This window comes from Sminthopsis crassicaudata, chromosome 2, assembly GCF_048593235.1.
Source record: "Sminthopsis crassicaudata isolate SCR6 chromosome 2, ASM4859323v1, whole genome shotgun sequence".
Lineage (NCBI taxonomy): Eukaryota > Metazoa > Chordata > Mammalia > Dasyuromorphia > Dasyuridae > Sminthopsis > Sminthopsis crassicaudata.
The window spans coordinates 368177668-368192533 of NC_133618.1; the positions used below are offsets into that span (position 1 = coordinate 368177668).

The 14866-nt window shown below is 32.5% G+C and overlaps 1 protein-coding gene across 4 annotated transcripts in view; it reads right to left on the reverse strand.

Annotated features, from left to right (window-relative positions):
* Window positions 1-585: 585 nt before the first annotated feature.
* The window catches only part of LOC141556645 (MAP/microtubule affinity-regulating kinase 3-like), a 125262-nt gene continuing 110981 nt past the window's right edge, over window positions 586-14866 (reverse strand). Inside the window, exons 15-19 of one of the 4 annotated variants that reach the window (XM_074291100.1) lie at window positions 9424-9588; window positions 8454-8711; window positions 5184-5210; window positions 3580-3624; window positions 586-1586 (exon numbers count right to left, since the gene is read on the reverse strand). In XM_074291100.1, coding sequence (XP_074147201.1) covers window positions 1241-1586; window positions 3580-3624; window positions 5184-5210; window positions 8454-8711; window positions 9424-9588 — 841 coding nt within the window. In that variant the 3' untranslated portion in view covers window positions 586-1240. The remainder of the gene's footprint in view (window positions 1587-3579; window positions 3625-5183; window positions 5211-8453; window positions 8712-9423; window positions 9589-14866) is intronic. The other 3 variants (XM_074291097.1, XM_074291098.1, XM_074291099.1) reach the window with 3 other exon arrangements.

Below are 14866 nucleotides of genomic sequence, written 5' to 3' on the forward strand. Positions count from 1 at the left end.
AAAGTGGAAAAAGATAGTAAGCCTGACACTCAGAAAACCACAAAGAATAAGAAAACTTCATACTTCATTGAAAACTAATCTAATGAAGTCTCAGATTAGGCAGCTTTTAACATATAGGTCTGAGCTAGAAATCAAGAGTCAAGCTGCTTTGTACATTTTTTTCACATTACAAGGAATCATACTTCTTAATCCAATTCCCTTCTGAAAAAAGGTGCCAGGTTAAAAAATGCTGTCTTCCTATCCCTCTACCCCCTGAAATTCTGAGGATGCACCAAGGAAATCCAGTCCTGCAAAAACTTAACATTCGAAACACAGAGGGGTAGGTAGTTTGTGGCACTTTAGCTGACTAATGATATGGAAATATCCAAGCATATTCCACAATAACACATTGCTAATGCTTCATCAAATGCCCACCATTAACACTGTTTTTATGTTACTGTCTTTTCTCCATGGGTGATGTTTTCTTTAATGTGATTACAAGGACCCTATTAATGATGTTATATGGGATATATTTATATACTTTAATTATTATTATTATTGTTACCAAGTTTTAAATATAGTACTAGGAGACATAATGCAAAGCTATTGAAGAAAAGTGATTTTTTAATGATCTCATGAGATCTACTTGGGAAGAAAAAAACCAACACATAAGCAATGTTCACAACTATAAATTCAAACCCTTTGTACTTTTTTTTTTAAAAAGAAAAAAAGAAAACCCCACAGTAGCAAACTGTAAACCCGCACTAACTGTAACTATTCCTATGCTGATTTTTATTTTAAGCGAAAGTTTCCTCCTTGGCTATATCCATTTTTAGCACCAAAATGATCTTCCAAAGAGGTATTGGTACAGCTTGGGATGTTGGTGTAAGGACTTGTTTACATATATAATACTTTAAACTTATATACTATAAACACATACTATACACTCTCACAGCCACACAAATGGGAGGCATATTTAAATGAATATATTCTGTAGACTGTTAAGAGACCTTAGAACAATGTAAATAAAATGATGGGATAAATATTTTACAGAATAGGCAACTTTAATGCTGCAGTGCACTTAGAAAAAAAAAGTCCAACTCTTTCTCCTGGCTGAGCAGCTCATTTTCATATATATATATTTTTAATACCATGATTCTGAAGATGCAGAAGTTATTGCCTAAATATTATTCTATACATTTCCACAAGTGTTCAGGAAAACACTTGAAATTGGTATTTAATTTACAACATAATTACTTTGTTACAGCTTTAACTCATTGGCAATTTTGGAAGCAATGTTTTTAAAAGCTATGGATGTTCCTGATATCCGCTTGAAGCGGACGCCATTCAGTGACAGTCTTGGCAGTTTGCACACCTCCATTTCCCACTGTACAAGATTTTCTGCATGTCCATCTCCATGGACACAAAAGAGCAAAAACCGCTCTCTCTGTTCATAGTCACAGTTATTGGCATCCAAGACTTTTCGAATTTCCCTCATCATGTCATTGGGATCCATGGAACTGGTGGTTTTCATACTCCAGGTAAACCGCAGGGAACGGGGCTTTGCCTCCTTGTTTTCATCCTTATGCTCAGCTGACACGTTGCGACTGAAATGCACAGGAGGCAGGTTTATTTTTAACTCCATAGGAAAACCAACATTAACAACTTTGGTTAGTTAAGCAAATCATACATTAAACATACTATGTTTAACAAGGTATACATACCATTTTTCCTAAGTTTTCTACAGAGTAAAGATAATATTGTGGGCTTGGGTATTTGTTCCTTCAAGAAGAAATTCCTACTACAAGTTGTCACAAACACCTTTGTAAAAAATTTACTGTCACTAAAACCCTATCTGGCCAATAAATTTGTATCAATTTCTTACTCATTTATTTTTCACCTTTTGCTTCTTTGAGACTATAAATGAGAGTATTCCTTTCAATTTTATTAGCTTTAATTCTTACTTAGAATTCTTTCACACAAAAATCTGAAAAACCAAGAAAAAAAATTTTAAAAAGGAAAAAGAGAAACCAAAAAGGGTATATTATGCTCCACATAGAATTGTTTTCATGGATGACTAGGGACACTAAAGCAGCTATTTTTTCTTTTTGACATATCACAGTAAAAAATCCTTCATAGATATGTCTCCCATATATTCCTGAATCCAGGAAAACTACAAAATGATTTTAAGAATAGTTTGAGGAGAATATATATATATTTAAATGAAATTTCCCCATAATTATGCACAGCCTGATCATTATTCTAGTAAAAAATTATTTATTTCTTATGCTTAAAAAAATCTTTTTGAGATAAAAATCTAGAGCTTATTTCATTATGAGAAGTCTAAGGTTAATTTTCCTCTAATATTTAATAAACAACTGGTATTTTGCCTCCATTTCATAAACATGAGAATACACTTTTTAACTCCCATGCAATTTTGGTATTCTCAGATTATTTTATCTATAGTTAGGAATTAAAGCACTTATCAAAACACAAACTTGAAATCATGTAAATATAATAAAAATGTAAACATCCAAGTTTCTAGCAATGTCTAGCATATTAAAAATATTAAACATGGCAATCTTTTATAGGAAGAAAATCCAGAATGACCTTCCTACTTCTCCCTCTTACAAAATCCAAAATTCGACTTTTTGTCAGATTTTTTAGGACAGATGAGGAAACAGAGACCCAATAAAGTTAAGTAACTTTATCAAGGTCACAAAGCAATATTCTGAATTGCTGGGATTTGAATTCAAGTCCAAATCTTATGTTCTTTTTAGCAGTGTATATCACACACTGAAATGTGATAGTACACTAACTTGCAAATTCTCATGCTGGTGTGTCTTGCTTCAACTAAGCCTTTGACCCATGACTCCCTACATCTTAGGACAATGCTATTCTATGTACAAAATAAATGTTTATTAAATTTTTGTTGAATGAATATTATATTGCACACATATACACACAAAATCAATCCAATGAAATACACTAAATAAAAGTACCACTAAAGAATAGAAGATATTTCTCTTATCACCTCATTCAGTTTTAGAAATGTAGAAATCAATGAATCAAAGAGGAATGCTACATGTATGTATATATACATCCAATGACATTGTTAAAAAAAAAAAAAAAAAAAAGACAATATACAGACATTAAAATTCCATTAACCTTTTCTAATCATGTAGGAAAGCAGTTTGGGGACATGAAGACAGTGTGTAAATCTAGTATATTTTTACTTTAACTTTTATATTTTTATAACAGATCATGTATTTGGGAAAATGGCAATACACTCAAGCATATTTACATAAAGCATACTATTATGTGTACTTATCAGGGTGTGTTTCTGGAGCTTCATTAGCTATGCTAACATGATGGATAGGTGTTATATCAAATCAGCACCCCCATGTGGTTGGTTAAAGTAATTACAATCTCACTAGAAAAAAGAACATTGTATTCTAAAGTAGCAACACAAAGCACATATTTTGACTAAAGCTAAAATAGATTCAAATAGTGATTATATTAAACATGTATTAATAATTTATCTTTACCACACAAATGCAGTAATTAAGTAAAATTTTAAATAAAAATGATTCCCCTCACCTGGAGCCCTCATATCTCCCGTTCCTCTCATATTCAGTTGGGAGCCTCAAGGAAAAAGAATGCAGAAGCATAGGGAAGTGGGAAAAAGAAGAGAAATCTTATACTAGTGCACAACTACCTATACATTATATTATTTTTTAAAAAGTAGAGACACCAGATTTATGATTATGAGTAATATTTTTCCAAATTTTTAATCCCCTTTCCCATTTTGATTATATAATTAGGAATAATTTCAAGTAAATATCTTAACAATATATTTGCAGGAAAAATGACCAATAACACACAAAAATATACATGAACATTCTTAGGGGAAATGTGAACTTCAAATCATGAATGAGATAATGTTGATTTTGACTTGATTCTTATAATTCTCTTCCAAAATGAGTGAGCTGACAGCAAAAGAGTTATAATTTCAGGTTCAGACTATGTAAATTCATCTGAAAAAGGGAAATTGGGCTGCTTTTATATTAAGTTTTCATGATGGGCAATTAGCAGTCAATAGTAGTGGTGAATTTCTATTATTAATAAAGCAGACATCTCACAGTCCTATAAAAATAAACTTCATACTAGGTTCATTCAGGGAACCTTTGATTTTATATATACTCCAAACCATCATTCTAATCCTTTACAAGTCAGTCAGAGAAGTAATACTATTACCCTCAATGGTTCTTTCCTCTTTGAGTGTTACTTCTGATGCACAGTTTTTCTTTCACATTTCAGCGGTTGTCACCAAAACATATTTAAGTCAATTGATTAAAAAGTGGTTTTAGTTAAATCACACTGACTTTTAAGTTACTTAACAATTAAAACATGTAATGATCATCTCACAGCAGTTTAAGGAATCTACACCTAACACATGTCCTAGAATTGGAAAAAAGGTAAAGAATTAGCCTCATTTAATAGATAAGGAAATTGAGGTAGAAGTAACTTAGGGCCTGCAATTATGACAGGAACTTGGGTCATAAATGAAACTTCTTGATCCCCCATCTGCTAGATAAAGTTTATTGTTTTTGTTGACAAAATCAAGTAATCTATGTTAAATGTTGATATACAATTGTCTGTGTCTTAAAGTCTTCTAGTTTGACTACATTGTTTCTAGTACAGAAATGTGGCCAATTTCACCATCATTTTGATTTTCAAGTTTTTCTGTTAATAAAACCCTCTAAACAGAGAAACAGAAATTGTGATTAACATTAATATCACTCACCTTTGGCATGCTAATGGCTACATAGCAATAGTTCGTTAATGTTACTGTACATTTCATTCTCCAAAAAAGAAGCATGCTAAGTGTATTAGTATAAAGACCAAATTATTCAGATGCTAATCATTCTACAAAAGAAAGAAAATGCACAGAGCATGCTTAGCTTCTTGTTATATGGGTGCCACAGGCCCTTATATTTTAGAAAGTTCATATACTTCTTTCCATATATACATACATATATATATATATAAATATATATAAACCATATTTATATTTTAAAAGGAAACAAGTATTTAGTTTTCAGCAGAAATTTTAGTTTTAAGAGAAACCAGGGCTATAAAGCCAAACCTGAGGTTAATTGCAGAAGCCATTTGGGGATGGTAATGGAAATAGAAAGTCCTACCTTTTGATAAACCTGAATGACATGTTTCTAAAAGAAATTAAGCCAAAAGCAAAATTAACCAAGATGATTTGTACAAACTAAAATGAAAAAATCCAGTCAATTAGAGACAACAAAAAACAATAAATAAAACAAAGCTCATTTTACTAACTTATAATGAAACTGTTTCAAGATGTTTGCTGAAAAATGAGTCAGTAACAGGTTTAATTGAATATTTGAGTTCTTAATATGGGATTTTAAAGTGAAGAGACCAAGTTCACCTTGAGGCAGAAAAATATGAATTTTTTAGGGAAGAAATTCCAGAAGCAAATAATGAATTTTTGTATAACTGCTTATTGAATTAAATTATTTAAATTCTTCAAAGATTCAGTAAATATTGCTCTTTAAAATTCAAATTGCCTTAAAAACAAAGTTTTTTTTTTTTTTAAAAGATGGGTAGATCAAATTAATTGTGGTTTACTCATAAACAAGAATTACTGCTCAAATTTCTTTAGAGTATCTATGTGACAAGCATCTCATGCTAAACTTGAAACTACTAATAATCTGAAAATGTTACTATTAAAATAGAAATATATTTGGAAACAAATGCTAAAAAAAAAAAAAAAAAAAAAAAAGAAAGAAAGAAAAAAAAAATCAGCCAAATAATGTATTTTTATTATGTCAAATCTTAACACTACTCTGAGATAACGTAGGGGAGTGAATCAATATAATCCAATTTTTATTTTTGAAATTTATATATTAATTAATAATAAAATTTTGAATTGTCACAAAATGAGCCATTAAATATTTTAAATGAATTACTTATGCTTTTAAAGTATGTATTTATTACACCAATAGTAGCTATGCTCCAATTTAATCACTGTTAGAGCTGAAAAATATGTTGGAGAGTCAGAGTTTTATTACAATTGTAATCTCCTTGTTGGGTTACATTTGTTTTTTAGTCAGTCAAGATCATTGACATAATTTCAGAAATGAACAATTAACAATTTAGCAATACTAACTAAAAAAAAAAAAAATTAGAAAACATTCTTTTCTAGAGCCTTTTGTTTTACTTAACACATTTTATTCATTTTACCTATTAGACTATCAACCCACAAAGGCTCAGATGATAGCTTATTCATGTTTGTATGCTGCATAAAGCTGTACATATAGGAGGTGATAAATAAAATAAATATTCGCTGAATGAATAATTTCATAAGAGATAAAAAAGGTAGTGGTATAATCTATTTCTTTTTTTTTTCTGAGTTAAAAGTGATAGATATATGCTGCAGACATGAGTACTAAATCACTAAAAGATACTCATTAAAAAAATCATAATTTAAGAGTAGCATGATTTTAAGTGGCTCACAGTATTTGAATGTGAGAATTTGGATAGTGTTGTCAAGCCCCCCCCCCATTTTAGGCTGCAAAAGCCGTATTTTTTAATACTAATATTCTCTCAGTGATATAATATAGCTTTATCTCATATAACACTCAAACTTCAGAAGAATCACAATTATTGATCTAAAGAGCAATGTAAAGATAAAATGGGGTGTTAACAAGACTGCAGAATATTACAAATGATGGTTGTGCGTACACAAAATTGTAACTCAACTCAAATATGATGTGGTTCAGAACTGGATCTATAGTTAAAGAAAAAGAGGTACCGAGACTAAGTGCTGTATCCTAAATATGAGTCAATGATGACTCAATTTTTTTTTTTTTAACCAAACTGGGACTTTAATATATGTCACCTATGTTAATTAAAGATAAGAGAGATTAATGTGATCATCACAAGATAAAGTAGAAGGAATGTTACACTGGAATCAAGAGTTACAATTCCGGGGCAGCTAGGTGTAGCAGTGGATAGAGCACCAGCCTTGAATTCAGTAAGACCCGAGTTCAAATCTGGTCTCAGACACTTAACACTTCCTAGCTGTGTGACCCTGGGCAAGTCACTTAACCCCAGCCTGGGGGGGGGGAGGGGGGGAGTTACAATTCCTAACATTTATTAATTGAGGAAATTTCAATTTCTTAATTTCTAAAGGTCTAAAAAGAGGTCTAAAAGACTAGATGTTATCTAAAGTCCCTTTCAAGTATGAATCCTATGACCTAATTTTAGATTGATTATCTAGACAAGTCATTAGATTTATTAGATTGAAAGATTCAGTACACAACTAAACAACACAGATTACATAAAAATAAAGTGGTAATATATAAGACCAGGAAATGAAGAAGAGGAGACAAATAGGAAAAGGCTATGTAGACAGTTCAACTTGCAAAGAAGTTTTGCATGAAAGTATATATTCATCAGCAGGCACATCTAATTTCAAAGAGGTCCTTCATTGGGGGAATTTTTTGAGGTGTGATTTTGGATTTAAAATGGTATTCACACATTTTCTAAAGGCAAATATGGTTAAAAACCTAACCTTCAGTATCTATTTGTGCTAAGGGTCATAACCTCATCAACATGTTTTATTTTCCCTAACAGTGCTTAAAGTATCCTCCAAGCTAAATCACTCAATCTCCTATCACTAATATGACACATAATCCTTGATTACATAGGGACAGTATTCTTCAAAAAGTTTTAACATTCAAACCTTAGAGAACAGCCATAGAATTATGAAATTTTAGTTTGGCAGGAACTAAAGAAGACATCTAGTTCAACCACATCTGATTAAGAATTCCCTGCAAAATATTCCCAATAGTGTGAATATTTTCTCCTTGAGCATCTCTAGAAATGGGTAATTCAATTTATCAAATAACAGATACTTTTGGATAGCTTTAACTGCAACTAAATGTTTCTTGATATCAAGCTGAAGAATGCCACTATACATCTTTAACTCTTTGATCCTTCTATAATGATAATGGACTTTAAGGGCATGAAAGTAAATCAAAAGAAACTTAGACTTCACTTTTAAGAGGATGCTGTCCTTATTTTCTTCATTACTGATTAGTTATTGAGCATCATCTGAATACATACTAGATCAGCTATTCTGTTCAACTTTAGAAAATGATATATGAACATGTTGATCATAAAAGTACATTTAATAACAAACATGTTCCTAAAATCTAACTTCTAAAACAGTGAATAGATAAAAAAATCTTTCACTACAGATTCCAGAAGGCTTTTAAGCATCAAGTTTATAAAAATTAATAAAGGCTAAGTTAGCTAATATCTATTCAAGACATACTGACTAGAAAAATAAGTTGAAATGAGAAACACCTGAAGAGTGGCTTCATATAACATAAGAAAAGACAATTAAAAATGTTTCCAAACTCTACATTACTTACCTTCTTGTGAGTTTTGATGTTAATTTACTAAAAAGATTAGAGGAACCCCTACTTCTGGTCTGGGAAAGTGGAGTTGCTTCATGTGACAAACTGGGTGATGCTGGTGGACCATTGTAAGTTGCTGTTCGCCGCTCCCGGGGCTGGCCATGGAAAGTGCTACGATTGACAGTTCCTCTTGGGAAGCGAATTCGATCGGGAGTAGTTGCACTACTGATACTATGTGTTGAAGCAACTGGAGTTCTCTGATCAGGAACAGTGCTACAAAAACAGAAAATCATATTAATTTTGACATTCTATACACAGTATAACTTTGTGGCAAACAGCTCACAAATATAAAATTACATTCATAATCATAACTTTTTGTACAAAGGAAAGAATCAGTTATAAAAAAGTCCAGAACTGAAGGATATTTTACAAAAGAATAAGAGGGGGAACATAAGCCAAAAGTGAAAAGGGAGTAAAAAAAATACTATAAAGAAACAAACCTTCAGGGGAATGTAGGATAATCGTGCACACAGATTTTCAGGGACAAGACTAATATATAGGGAATTTCTGGGACAAAGAATGGCTAAACTAAAACCTTTTGTTGCTTCCCCTCTCACAGTGTGCCTACATGCAAAGAATCTTCCCAATCAAAAATAATCTAACATAAGAACACAAAGGTGGAATTTTAAAATAGGCAAATGAAAAGTTTTTAAGCCCATAAAATACCATTCCACATGCCAAAAGAAGTGGGAAAGGAGTGAAGGAATTTCTTGTACCAGGACAACTATACAGAAAGCACTAAAACACATATAGAGACTGAAAAATATGATAGACACCACTAAAAAGAGTGTAAAGAAAAATATAGTGAAAAAGGATATTTTTATAGACAGCCATAATAGACTTTAAGACTTGAAAATCCACAGCACACAACTAAAGCAGTGGGTACACATTAGTATCACAAGGATTTTGTGGGGGGTTTTCTTACATATCCTTGAAGTTATCTCCTTCACTGTCTATTGGATGTAACATCATCTTGGGCTGCCCAGAGGCTGACAAGGACATCGACTTCTGATGTCTCAGCCGAATACAGGTAGAAGATGTGGTACAAACTGAGGCAGGACTAGCTGCATAAGCGAACATTTCTGTCAGGCTGTGAGGGGGGTTTTGGGTTTAGGCAGAGGCAGAAACAACAGTATGATGGACCAAGGACAAAAAAAAAGCAACTACAGTTTAAAGCAAACATCTTCTTTCCCAAACCATTACATTTGTCTCAAAAGAACCAAAACTTTTATCATTAATTGCCATAGGGAAATTAATGCATTTTGCTAATCCATAGCTGAAATATTCTAAAAACAGGATTTTTCAAAGATGATTAGCTTAAGAAGATAGTTACCACTTCCACATTTCTAATGTTCATACAAATGTATTTATTTAAAAAAAGACAAAACCAAACCCTAGAGATCTGAAAGTTTGTTATAAAGCTCTTTTTAATGAAAAGCCACAACCCTGCTTGCTCCAAATGATGCTATATGAAAGCATCAAAAAATGCCACTATAAAATGGATTAGCCATTTATGGGCACAATGAATCCCCACTTAAACTTTCATTCTACTTGTATTAAAACATTCTGTATATGCAAATAATATAGTTGATTCTGAAAGAAGGAAAATTCCTTTTCAACTGAACAAAATCCACAAATATTTATTAAATACCCACTATGTGCCAGATACTATGCCAGGGTGCTAGAGAAACAAAGACAAAAAACTAGCTTTTATTTTACTGAGGAATGTGGTCCTAAGTATGGCATAAAGAGAACTGAAAGTTAGAGAGTACTGAAAATCAGGCAGATCAGGAAAAGATTCATGGAGGAAGAGATGGCATCTGAGTTGAGCTTTGAAGAAAGATAAGGTTTTTGAAGGGCACAAATGAGAAAGACAGGCATTCTAGGCACAAGAATATTGTGTGAAGGCTGAGGCAGAAAAGAATGAATAAAAGAAAAATTAAATGCTTATTTATGTGCAAAGCTTTAGAAATACACCCAAAATTTCCTAAAAGGCTTGATATAAGACACTAATTAAGTAAAGAGAGGCAGAACAAATAAGCTAGTGATCCCCAAAAAGATTCACACACAACTATAAGATTGCCAAGCTTCCATGGGCAAAAATGGAACTACTAAAGAAAACAATTACCAATGTGGTTTTGTTTTCCAGCATACTCAGTAAGTATTAATATTCTAATTACTTCCACCCCCTGCCATGACATCATTCCTACATTAAAGTCATCCTCTGATGCTTTCACATAAAGAGGAAAAGGACAGCTTATCAGAAGTCCTCTGGAGACACTATCAATGCTCTGAACACAGATTACTCTTTTTAAAGTTATTTTCTTTTACAAGATTGCTGTTTTTTGTGTAAACTGGGTTTTTTTGGGCATTGCTTTCTTCACTCTGCATTACTTCAAACCATCCATAACTCTTTGAAATCCTCTAACTTCATTTATTATAGCACAATAATGCTCTGTTACATTCTATACCACACTTTTTAAAAATCAGTTCTCTAATCATCTTAGAGGCAATCTAAAGTATGCATTAGATTCATAATCATCTTAGAGGCAATCTAAAGTATGCATTAGATTCTAGTTATTAAAAAGTTTATTTTTGTTAGTAGCTATTTCCTCCCAGTATTATCTCATTCCTCTTAAGTTAGTATACCTATTTGGTCCCTCCCTGCTTGTTTCCCTGTTAAGTTTGAACTCTCAACTATGAGAAATAGCATGTCTCACCCCACACTTTCTTTTATTCATATTGGCATGTTGCTTTTTTTTTTTTCCCCTGAGGCTGGGGTTAAGTGACTTGCCCAGGCGTCACACAGCTAGGAAGTGTTAAGTGCCTGAGACCAAATTTGAACTTGGGTCCTCCTGAATTCACGGCTGGTGCTCTATCCACTGTGCCACCTAGCTGCCCCTGGCATGTTGCTTTTACATTCCTTTCTTTTTTCCCCTTTCTAATCCACAGAACACAACCAATCCATCCCTATGATATATTTTCCTTTTTTAACTCCCTCAATAACCTTGTGAAGTCATAAGGATCTGAAATACCTGTTCCTTCTTTTCATTACAATCTTAGAACTACACAATTATACAGAGCCTTTGAATTGCTTAAATAAAAATTTTGTTTTGGTTTCTCTCAACTTTTTGGTTTACATTTCAAAGATCCTACTTGAGTCTGGTCTTTTCATTAGAAATGCTGGAAAATTCTTTATTCTCATTAAAAGGTCCATCCTATCCTCCCAGTCCTCCCTTTCCCCTCAAATCCCCAAGAATCATATACTATTTTGCGTGTTAGTTTACTCTTGGTTATAACTTGTACCTTTAGTCTTTTGGAAATTTTTTTTTTTTTTTTTTTTTTTTAAAAGACCAACTCTCATTTATAGAGACTTGGGTCTTGGATAATCCTGTAACGGCTTTTTGAACTCCTTTCTGGATGCTTAAACTATTTATATTTTTTTGATGCAGGAATTTGGGATTCTGGCTATGGCATTTCTGGGGCTTTATCCTTTTGGAGTTCTTTTCAGGAAGTGATTGGAAAGGTTTTTTTTTTTGTGTGTGTGTATCAAATCTCATTTAAATTTTTTTCTATTTTTTAATTCTTTTGATTTTGTTCTAATATCTCACATCTCATAGAGTCATTCATTTCTCTGACATATTCTAGATTTTAGGGAGTACATCTCTTCAGTAAGCTTTCTCTTCTAAGCAATTTATTCTCCTTCCAGTCTTTTCTCAAGAACTTTTACTTCATTTTCTATTTCTTTTTTTTTTTTTAATTTTTTATTTTATTTTATAATTATAACATTTTTTGACAGTACATATGCATGGGTAATTTTTTACAACATTATCCCTTGCACTTACTTCTATTCAGATTTTTTCCCTTCCTCCCCCAGATGGCAAGCAGTCTTATATATGTTAAATATATTACAGTATAATTTAGATACAATATATGTGTGTAGAACCGAATTTTTTGTTGCACAGGAAGAATTGGATTCAGAAGGTAAAAATAACAGTTTACATTCATTTCCCAGTGTTCCTTTTCTGGATGTAGCTGGTTCTGTCCATCATTAATCAATTGGAATTGGATTAGCTCTTCTCTATATTGAAGAAACCCACTTCCATCAGCATACATCCTCATACAGTATCATTGTTGAAGTGTATAATGATCTTCTGGTTCTGCTCGTTTCACTCAGCATCAGTTGATGTAAGTCTCTCCAAGCCTCTCTGTATTTCTCCTGTTGGTCATTTCTTATAGAACAATAATATTCCATAACATTCATATACCATAGTTTACCCAACCATTCTCCAATTGATGGACATCCATTCATCTTCCAGCTTCTAGCCACTAACATAACTTCTGCCACAAACATTTTGGCACATACAGGACCCTTTCCCTTCTCTAGTAGTTCCTTGGGGTATAAGCCCAGTAGTAGTATGGCTGGGTCAAAGGGTATGCACATTTTGATAACTTTTTGGGCATAATTCCAGATTGCTCTCCAGAATGGTTGGATTCTTTCACAACTCCACCAACAATGCATCAGTGTCCCAGTTTTCCCACAGCCCCTCCAATATTCATCGTTATTTGTTCCTGTCATCTTAGCCAATCTGACAGGTGTGTAATGATACCTCAGAGTTGTCTTAATTTGCATTTCTCTGATCAATAGTGATTTGGAACACTCTTTCATATGAGTGGAAATAGTTTTAATTTCATCATCTGAAAATTGTCTGTTCATATCCTTTGACCATTTATCAATTGGAGAATGGCTTGATTTCTTATAAATTAAAGTCAATTCTCTGTATATTTTGGAGATGAGGCCTTTATCAGAACCTTTAACTGTAAAAATTTTTTCCCAATTTGTTACTTCCCTTCTAATCTTGTTTGCATTAGTTTTGTTTGTGCAGAAACTTTTTAATTTGGTGTAATCAAAATGTTCTATTTTGTGATCAATAATGGTCTCTAGTTCTCCCTTGGACACAAACTCCTTCCTCCTCCACAAGTCTGAGAGGTAAACCATCCCATGTTCCTCCAATTTATTTATGATTTCGTTCTTTATGCCTAAATCTTGGACCCATTTTGATCTAATCTTAGTATGTGGTGTTAAATGTGGGTCCATGCCTAGTTTCTGCCATACTAATTTCCAGTTTTCCCAGCAGTTTTTGTCAAATAATGAATTCTTATCCCAAAATTTGGGATCTTTGGGTTTGTCAAACACTAGATTGCTATTTTTATTCACTGTCTTGTCCTGTGAACCTAACCTATGCCACTGATCAACTAGTCTATTTCTTAGCCAATACCAAATGGTTTTGGTGACTGTTGCTTTATAATATAGCTTTAAATCAGGTACACTTAGACCACCTTCCTCTGACTTTTTTTTCATTAGTTCCCTTGCAATTCTCGACCTTTTATTCTTCCATATGAATTTTGTTGTTATTTTTTCTAGGTCATTAAAATAGTTTCTTGGGAGTCTGATTGGTATAGCACTAAATAAATAGATTAGTTTAGGGAGTATTGTCATCTTTATTATATTCGCTCGGCCTATCCAAGAACATTGAATGTCTTTCCAATTATTTAAATCTGACTTTATTTTTGTGGCAAGTGTTTTGTAATTTTGCTCATATAATTCCTGACTCTCCTTTGGTAGATATATTCCCAAATATTTGATACTATCGACTGTTATTTTGAATGGAATTTCTCTTTGTATCTCTTGCTGTTGGATTGTGTTGGTAATGTATAAAAATCCTGAGGATTTATGTGGATTTATTTTGTATCCTGCGACTTTGCTAAAATTCTGAATTATTTCTAATAGCTTTTTAGCAGAGTCTTTGGGGTTCTCTAAGTATACCATCATGTCATCTGCGAAAAGTGACAATTTGATTTCTTCATTTCCTACTCTAATTCCTTGGATCTCTTTCTCGGCTCTTATTGCCAAGGCTAGAGTTTCTAGTACTATATTGAATAGTAATGGTGATAGTGGGCAACCTTGTTTCACTCCTGATCTTACAGGGAAAGGTTCTAGTTTATCACCATTACATATGATGTTTACTGAAGGTTTTAAATATATGCTCCTTATTATTTTAAGGAATAGTCCATTTATTCCTATACTCTCAAGCGTTTTTAGTAGGAATGGATGTTGGATTTTATCAAATGCCTTTTCTGCATCTATTGAGATGATCATATGGTTTTTATTAATTTGATTATTAATATGGTCAATTATACTAATAGTTTTCCTAATATTAAACCAGCCCTGCATTCCTGGTATAAATCCCACTTGGTCATAGTGTATTATCCTGGGGATGATTTTCTGAAGTCTATTTGCTAATATCTTATTTAAGATTTTAGCATCAATATTCATTAAGGAAATTGGTCTATAGTTTTCTTTCTCA